We start from the raw sequence: 7,535 nt of genomic DNA, 5'->3' as shown, positions 1-7,535 counted from the left end.
TGGCGGGGCGGCGGGGCCAAGTGTGACCGCCGGGTCTGTCCCGCAGGAGGAGGAGTTCCGCTGGTTGCTGCACGACGAGGTGCACGCTGTGCTGAAGCAGCTGCAGGACATTCTCAAGGTAACGACCCGTTCCCTGCCCCGCCGGGCGTGGCGACCCTCCCTCCTCATCTCCCTGGCTCCACCTGGGGCCCCGCGGCTGCGTCCTGAGCGCCTATTGCGTGCGGCCGCCGCGGCTTTCAGGCAAGGCCCCGCCTCCGCGAACTCGAGCCGACCTCGTTACACAAGCACCTGTGTGCGGGCAGGGGCGAGTCCTGACGCGGGGGCTAGCCAAGGGCCTGAGTCCCGCCCGGCCTCGGATCGGGGAAGGCCGCCTTGGGAGCCAAATAATTCTGCCTCTGCCCGGCAGTGTGACCCTCAGCCAACTCAATGAACCTCCGTGGGCCTTCCTTTTCTCTTTGGCAAAAGGGAGATAACAGTACCCGCTTCGCGAGGCTGTAGAATAGATAGTATAGATAAATGAGCCAAGCAGCTCACAGAAGTGACCGGCGCGGTGCTTGCTGTGGCCCAGGACCGCGGGTTACCCTGACTACTGCCTTGTTCCCTGACTCTGCCCCTTCCCCCTTTCCCCCTCAACCAAGCTGGGAGGCTGCCTCTGTCCTGTATTCCCCGAGGCGGGCACACACGAGGTGTTCAGGGAATGTGGGGTAAACAGATCGGGCTCACGGTTAGGTGCCCGGAGTGCTTGGGCAGGGTCTTCCCACCCCAGCTGAAACCGAGGCCAGGCCACCTTGTTCCTTCCCCCCGCTGATGTGGAGGGAGGGGGGCTTCTGGAAGGAGCACTGGGCCGGGCCTGAGTGGGCACTACCAGCTCCCCTCCTTCCCTGTGTGCCACAGGAGGCCTCTCTGCGCTTCACTCTGCCGGGCTCGGGCACTGAGGGGCCAGCCAAGCAAGAGAACTTCATCCTAGGCAGCTGTGGGTGAGCCTGGGCTGGGCGGAAACAGGGAAATGGGTACCTTGGGGGGTAGGAGGCATGGCCACAGCCCTGTCCTGCAGACGAGCTGGGTGTGCGATGGGACAGGAGGGGCAGCCCGCCGGGAGGGAGGGCTGGGTGGTGGGGGTGGTGACCACAGGCACCGCTCTGACGCCATGTGTTACAGCACAGACCAGGTGAAGGGTGTGCTGACTCTGCAGGGGGATGCCCTCAGCCAGGCGGTGAGTCCCCCCAGCCCTGTCCCCTCCCATTCTGCCAGTGGGGAAGAGCATGGGGGCTCCCACGTTCTCTCTGTACAAGCCCTGCGACTCTGAGCGGGACCCTTGATGTCTCTGGCCTCAGTTTTCTCCTTTGGAAAATGACAGCAGCCCTCACACCTCCCCCGGCATCAGTGTGCGGATTCAGGAAGAGGTGCAGGAGGGGGGTTCTTTGCACACGGCCTGGCCTGGTGTCTGGACCAGTGAAACGTGGGTATTGGCGGATTAGGCTGGCCACACATCACAGTTGAATCAGCCAACTCCTGAGGCCCAGTCTGTGCCCAATCCTGTGCCAGGCACCAAGGCGTGGGGGGAGGATCCCCTCCTGGACTCCATCTGTTGGCCGTTGTAGACACAAGATGCACCCCATTCGCACAGAGCCTCACAGAGGCTGCCTTCTGCTTTCCCCTTCCTGTTTCTTCACCTCTTTCATTTCACTTCTTTGTGGCTCCTCTTGGGCCTGTTTTCCTGTTTCCTGACCTCCCTGTTCACCCCCCAAACGGCCAAGGCATTGGGAGACTCTCTGCCCTACACAGCAGCCAAGGCCTGAGCCACCACACACCCCATTTCTGCCCCACGCTTAAGGGCTCAGAATGGCTGTGGCAGGAGGCGTCCCCCCGCCCGGCTCACCCCACTCTTGCCTGTCAGGACGTGAACTTGAAGATGCCCCGGAACAACCAGCTGCTGCACTTCGCCTTCCGGGAGGACAAGCAGTGGAAGCTGCAGCAGGTGACCCCACCCCTCCTGGCTAGTGCTCAGCCACGAGGACAGGCGGCAGCAGGCCCACCACAGGGCCTCCCTGGCAAGCGCCTAGCCCTGGGGATCTGTGGCCACAGCAAGCCTGGGAGAGTGTTTCCTAGCAGCAAAGCTGGGGGCGGGTGTTTCCTGAAGCCCTGGAGCCTGCGCCACGTGGGGAGGTGGAGAACCTGGCCTGAGAGCCCAATGGCCACATCGGGACTGTGGAGTCCCCACAGCAGCTGGCTTGATGAGATGGTTCAGAAGCCCTCTAAAAAGTCACTCCCTTGCCTAGAATCTCCAGGGACTTACCATGGCTCTGGGGATGAGGCCCATGCTCCCCGGCAGCTCCTGTACCACTGGCCCTGGCCTCCTCTCCTGCCCCCTCCACCCTGACTGTCTCCATCTCAGGGCCCTTGTCCCTGCCATATCACCTTGTTTGCTTTCCTCCACAACTTGCACAGATGTCTTGGACAATACTGTCTGTCCATCCCTTAGAAAGGAGAGGGCAGCCCGCTCGGGCAGAGACCAGGCCTGCCCCTTGTGATGCCAGGCGCCCATCACCTGGCACAGACCTGGCCCTCCGGGGCGCAAAGATGACAGTGTGGAGAGTGAAATGACCTGGGGCAGGCAGGCAGGCAGCACACCCCCTCCCCTCCTGGCTGCATGGAAGCTGGCCTGACCCCTCTGGATGACCTCTGCTTCTAGATCCAGGACGCCAGAAACCACGTGAGCCAAGCCATTTACCTGCTTACCAGCCGGGATGAGAGCTACCAGTTCAAGACGGGCGCGGAGGTCCTCAAGGTGAGCTGCCCCCAGGCCTGACTCCTGGGCCTATAGGGTCCCACATTCTGGATCCGGAATCACACGTGGGTTCCAATCCCACTTCGAGCTGTGCAACCTCTAAGCGCTTACCTGCCTACTCTGTGTCTCCCATTTTCTACCTGTGGGGTCAGGGGCAAGCTGGAGTAACTGTTCGCCATGATAATTCAGGTCATGGGGCCCCCAGTAAGCACTCGGCACATACCGCTGCTGGCAGCAGCAGTGAAAGCCTTCACATGAACCGCATGGCACATGTGAAGAGCTGACCCAGGCGCCTGACCTCATGCGTGAGTTCTGCCCCTGCCTCACTGTGTGTTCTCTGGTGGCTCACCTGCCCTCTCTGGACCTCTGTTTCCTCACACGTAGAACCAGATAGACTAAGATCCCCTTGAGAACTGTAACCACCCTAGGGTGCTGCGGCCCCCATGCCCCCAGTCAGCTCTTATGTGTTTCCTGGGAGCCACATCACCCTGGTACTCATGGCCACAGCTGGATGGCATGAAAGCTGGGGCTCTGAGCAGTCTGCCGGGGCTCTGCTCCACGGCAAAGGGAAGGGATGGGCTCCAGGGGGTCCCACCATCCACCAGCCGCGACCCTGGCTTACCCTCCTGAAAACCTCAACCCAGCCATCCATTGCCTCCTCCAGGAAGCCCTCTCTGACCTTTTGCAGCCAGCCTTCATTGACTGTACCCCTGTCGGCAAAGCCTGTGCCCCTGGGACTGACCTCCCAGGATCTTCCATTCCCCATTGATCCAGCGCCCGGGATCCCTGTGCAGTGAATCAGCCCTGTCCTGGCTGACATCAGTGCAGACGTCCTGCCCTCCCCGACACCCAGCTGGAGCCCAACCACCTGTCTTTAGCAGGCCCCTGCTGCTGGGTTTCGGGTCCTGGGAACCGTAGCCACTGGGCGGGAGTGGGAGCTACCGTATCTGTTGTTCCCTGATGCATGGGGGCCCGGGAGGAAGCAGAGCCAACCCCGCCCCTCCCTGCAGCTGATGGATGCAGTGATGCTGCAGCTGACCAGAGCCCGAAACCGCCTCACCACCCCCGCCACCCTCACCCTCCCTGAGATCGCCGCCAGCGGCCTCACGGTCAGTGTCCCTGCCAGCCCCTGCTCCAGGAGAGGGGTCCCAGCCTGCCCTCAGGATGGACACCAAGGGGTGCCACCCCCCAAATTATAGTTAGAATTCTGTCTAGGCAATTTTCTGGGATGGGGTCCTTGGCTTCTGTGCCCCCAAATACGTTAACCCTGTTTGGGGTTAGTGGTTCCCAAACCTGACAGCACAGGAAGGGACTTGGGGCACCTGGGAAAAGTCTGGAAGCCCCCCCGTTCATCTCTGGGGGGGTAGGGACTGGGGTCCCCTGCAGACTCCATGAATGACTGCAGAGCCCTGGTCCATCCAGCCTGGGTTGGGAGCTTGGGAGGATCTCATCCTACCTGCCTCCCGCAGCGGATGTTCGCCCCCGCCCTGCCCTCCGACCTGCTGCTCAATGTCTACATCAACCTCAACAAGCTCTGCCTCACGGTGTACCAGCTGCATGCCCTGCAGCCCAACTCCACCAAGGTGAGGAGGGACCCCTGCCCGGCCCGCTGCCCCCCACGCACACACCCTGCGGGGCCTGAGGGGTCTGGTGCTGTTCTCCCTAGAACTTCCGCCCAGCCGGAGGCGCGGTGCTGCACAGCCCTGGGGCCATGTTGTAAGTAGACAGGGGAGAGGGGTCCAGGCATGCCCACCCCATCCCTCTGCACCTGGAGGGCCGGGCCCCCCCTCAGGGACCCTCTCACTGCCCACAGCGAGTGGGGCTCTCAGCGCCTGGAGGTGAGCCACGTGCACAAGGTGGAGTGCGTGATCCCCTGGCTCAACGACGCCCTGGTCTACTTCACCGTCTCCTTGCAGCTCTGCCAGCAGCTTAAGGACAAGGTGGGGCCCGGGCCAAGCACCTTCATTAGGGGAAGGGCTTCTAAGGGTCCTTGCCACACCCGCACAGTGCCCTAACCTTGGGGTCTGTTGTACCCCGATAGTACTGCTAAGCAGCAGTGCCCTGTCCTGATATACTGTCCTTGGGTGACCTTGACATCTCCCTTGGGCCACCCCATCCCCTCCATCCAGCCACTCACCACACCCCTTCTCCTTGCAGATCTCCGTGTTCTCCAGCTACTGGAGCTACAGACCCTTCTGATCACAGCACCCAGGATCTTGTCTCCAGGAAGGTGGCCCATCCCCTCATACCCGCCCCAGAGCACCAGCCAGCACCAATGCCAGGCGGCTGTTTATCTCTCTGTCCTACCCCCTCCCCTGCCTAACACATTTGCGCTGCTGGGAATGGACCCTGGAAGCTCCAGGACGAAGGGAGGCTAGTCTGGTAGGGTAGTGGGGAGGTCCGGAAGGCGGGGCCGAGGGCGTCCCACATTCCCAACCCCGCCCTTCTGGTCACCATGGGAATCTTTGGACTCAGGACAGGGCCAGGCCCAGGGCTCTCCTTCCTCTCCCCTTCGCTGTCCCCTCCCCCTGGCGGGTGGGGGGTGGTACTGAGCTATGAGTCCCAGGGGACAGTCAGGAACGGCGCAGACAAAGCCACCCCAGGAGTGAGTGTAGTGCTGGTTACTGTGTTCCATAGCCCCGATCCAGGGCCCTCTAAGAAATAAAGATCATCAGATTCCGACTGGAGCCCTGTCTGTCTGTCTGAGTGGGGACCCAGGCAGGCGGGGGGGGTGTCCCTGGTAGTCAGTGGTCGTCAACTTTAGGAGCCAGCCATCTCCCCTATTCCCAGAGCCTGGCTTCCCCACGCCTTGTGCCATGCAAGGGCTGGACACAGAACCCACCTTCGAGAGAGGACAGGTTTTCTCTCGTCCTCTCTGCCAAGAGGCCCAGGGGGTGGTGACAAGAGCTCCATCTGGGAGTTCGGGCCGCCGAGTCTGAGACCAGCTCCCCTCCCAGCTAGGTGACCCAGGATGACCTGGCACAGTCGTGTTGACTGAAAGCTTGGAGAGGCCAGGTGGGCACCTGAGTGGGGCGGCGAGTCCCATGTCACCCACCCAGATGGGGACTGGAAGACACTGCAAACTCAGGCTCTGGGCAGACAAGGCTTTGTTACTGCCACCGGGCAGGACACACACGGTCAGGGTTCCAGGGCCAAGTTATCCACTCCCTTGAGTCTTTCCTGCACGAGAAGCACAGAGGGACCAAGCAGGTTCGCTCCTTGTTCCCTAGGGGGATGAGCACCCTTCCCACCACTCCCCCCACCTCCCTCCTCCACCCCCAGTACAGTTCCATGCAGGTCCCGGAGGCCAGCGGGGCTCACCTTCCAGGGGCTCACCTTCCTGGGGCTTGCCCTGCGGGGCCCGGGGGAGCCACAGCAGCTGCAGCACCAGCAGTGGGCGATGACCAGCAGCAGCAGGAGCAGCACCGTACCTGGGGACAGGACAGCCGTCCAGGTGTGACCCCGGCCCAGGGCAGGGGGCTGGGGGGACCCCAAGGCTGCAGCCACACTTACCCACGAAGGTGAGGAAGATGATGAAGGCAGCAGTGTCCCATGTGGACTGGAAAAACTGGTGGCTTTTCAGTCTCCCCAGGACTTCCTGAACTGTGGTCTCCAGCTCCTCTGTGGACACAGCCATCTCGGCGTGCACAGTGCTGCCTGCCCTGACCCCCCAGAGGCTGCATCAGAACCCTGGGCTCTGCTCAGCGGGGACCACATCCAGGCTTCCCACAGCCCAGCCTCTGCCCGCGCCTGGCCCAGCACCAGCTTCCCCGCCCCCCTCCCACTCCACTTCTCCTTTGGCCCCAGGCCCAGCCTCTCTCCTTGCCCAGCCCTGTGGTCCCTACCCTGACCCCAGCCTGGACAACCTTCTCCCCAGCCACTGTCTTCTCCCCTCTCTTCCCCCTGGCAGCCCAGCCCCCAGGCCCCCACCTACCTCCTAGAAGCCTCCAACTCCCTCAACCAGGCAGGTCTGGGGAGCACAGGCTGCTTCCTGCTTCCGGCTCCATACCACCTGAGGTCTTGGCAACCAGCCCCGCCCTCCCCAGGGCCAGCAGAGGCTGCCAAGCCCAGCGGAGAGGGCCCAGCCCCAGCAGGTGCACTCCCTGGCTCCCCACTGCTGGAGGCCCAGGGAGGAAGATGCGGGCCTGTGGCTTCAGTCCTGGGACTTTTTACCTTTCCTCAATATCCCAGATATCCAGCTGTGTGCTTAGCCACTGCTGAGTTCGTGAATGAAAGAGAGAGACGGGAGGGAAGGTGTGTGGGCGGGAGGGGGAAGGAGGAGAAAACCTGCCTGCATCCCACCACCCTTGAGCAGCTAGGACAGGTGTGCCTGCATCATACAGTTGTCCTTGGAATCCTCAAGGGTTGGTTCCAGGACCTCCGTGGGTGCCAAAATCCACAGATGCTAAAGTGTCCGATATAAAATGAGGCAGTATTTGCATATAACCTGCGCATATATTCTATACTTTTAACCATCTCTGGATTACTTATAACACGTAATAAAATGGCCGGGCATGGTGGCTCACACCTGTAATCCCACCACTTTGGAAGGCCGAGGTGGGCGGATCACTTGAGATCAGGAGCTTGAGACCATCCTGGCCAACATGGCAAAACCCCACCTCTACTAAAAATACAAAAATTGGGGCGGGGCGCGGTGGCTCACGCCTGTAATCCCAGCACTTTGGGAGGCCGAGGTGGGTGAATCACGAGGTCAGGAGATCAAGACCATCCTGGCTAACACAGTGAA

General features: G+C 61.7%; 2 protein-coding genes across 7 annotated transcripts; one reads left to right on the top strand and one right to left on the bottom strand.

Annotated features, from left to right (window-relative positions):
• The first annotated feature begins 7 nt into the window (after window positions 1-7).
• Window positions 8-5,470, top strand: ROGDI (rogdi homolog (Drosophila)). Of its 2 annotated transcripts, none has more exons than XM_011961346.1 (9): window positions 8-977; window positions 1,159-1,213; window positions 1,898-1,978; window positions 2,693-2,788; window positions 3,799-3,897; window positions 4,258-4,371; window positions 4,455-4,504; window positions 4,602-4,728; window positions 4,946-5,470. In XM_011961346.1, exons 1-9 carry the CDS (start codon window positions 808-810, stop codon window positions 4,985-4,987), a joined length of 834 nt encoding a protein of 277 aa, XP_011816736.1. In that variant the 5' UTR covers window positions 8-807; the 3' UTR covers window positions 4,988-5,470. The 2 variants fall into 2 exon arrangements, with proteins under 2 accessions (XP_011816736.1, XP_011816737.1); XM_011961347.1 differs by lacking the exon at window positions 1,159-1,213 and having other exon boundaries at window positions 43-118; window positions 895-977.
• Window positions 5,471-5,723: 253 nt separating this feature from the next.
• Window positions 5,724-7,190, bottom strand: SMIM22 (small integral membrane protein 22). 5 transcript variants are annotated; one of them, XM_011961344.1, is made up of 4 exons: window positions 6,719-6,793; window positions 6,302-6,441; window positions 6,125-6,219; window positions 5,724-5,968 (listed from the first exon to the last, which is right to left on the bottom strand). In XM_011961344.1, the coding sequence occupies exons 2-4, from the start codon at window positions 6,423-6,425 to the stop codon at window positions 5,927-5,929; spliced, it is 261 nt and encodes an 86-aa protein (XP_011816734.1). In that variant the 5' UTR covers window positions 6,426-6,441; window positions 6,719-6,793; the 3' UTR covers window positions 5,724-5,926. The 5 variants fall into 5 exon arrangements, with proteins under 5 accessions (XP_011816734.1, XP_011816731.1, XP_011816733.1 ...); XM_011961343.1 differs by lacking the exon at window positions 6,719-6,793 and adding an exon at window positions 7,076-7,138 and having other exon boundaries at window positions 5,880-5,968; window positions 6,110-6,219; XM_011961342.1 differs by having other exon boundaries at window positions 5,880-5,968; window positions 6,110-6,219.
• Window positions 7,191-7,535: the final 345 nt, after the last annotated feature.

This window comes from Colobus angolensis, unplaced genomic scaffold (genome assembly GCF_000951035.1).
Source record: "Colobus angolensis palliatus isolate OR3802 unplaced genomic scaffold, Cang.pa_1.0 Scaffold55, whole genome shotgun sequence".
NCBI classification, from domain to species: Eukaryota; Metazoa; Chordata; class Mammalia; order Primates; family Cercopithecidae; genus Colobus; species Colobus angolensis.
Note: the sequence above shows the minus strand (reverse complement) of the source record. Positions and strands in the feature narration are given on the sequence as shown.

What these genes read in the sequence shown, in the direction of transcription:
- ROGDI (XM_011961346.1), top strand. Translation starts at nt 808, where the DNA reads ATGTGGAGGGAGGGGGGCTTCTGGAAGGAGCACTGGGCCGGGCCTGAG. An exon ending in GGGATGCCCTCAGCCAGGCG is followed by an intron (nt 1,214 to 1,897) that starts GTGAGTCCCCCC and finishes CTTGCCTGTCAG; the next exon opens with GACGTGAACTTGAAGATGCC. An exon ending in CGGGCGCGGAGGTCCTCAAG is followed by an intron (nt 2,789 to 3,798) that starts GTGAGCTGCCCC and finishes CCCTCCCTGCAG; the next exon opens with CTGATGGATGCAGTGATGCT.
- SMIM22 (XM_011961341.1), bottom strand. Translation starts at nt 6,425, where the DNA reads ATGGCTGTGTCCACAGAGGAGCTGGAGACCACAGTTCAGGAAGTCCTG. An exon ending in CATCTTCCTCACCTTCGTGG is followed by an intron (nt 6,220 to 6,301) that starts GTAAGTGTGGCT and finishes TCCTGTCCCCAG; the next exon opens with GTACGGTGCTGCTCCTGCTG.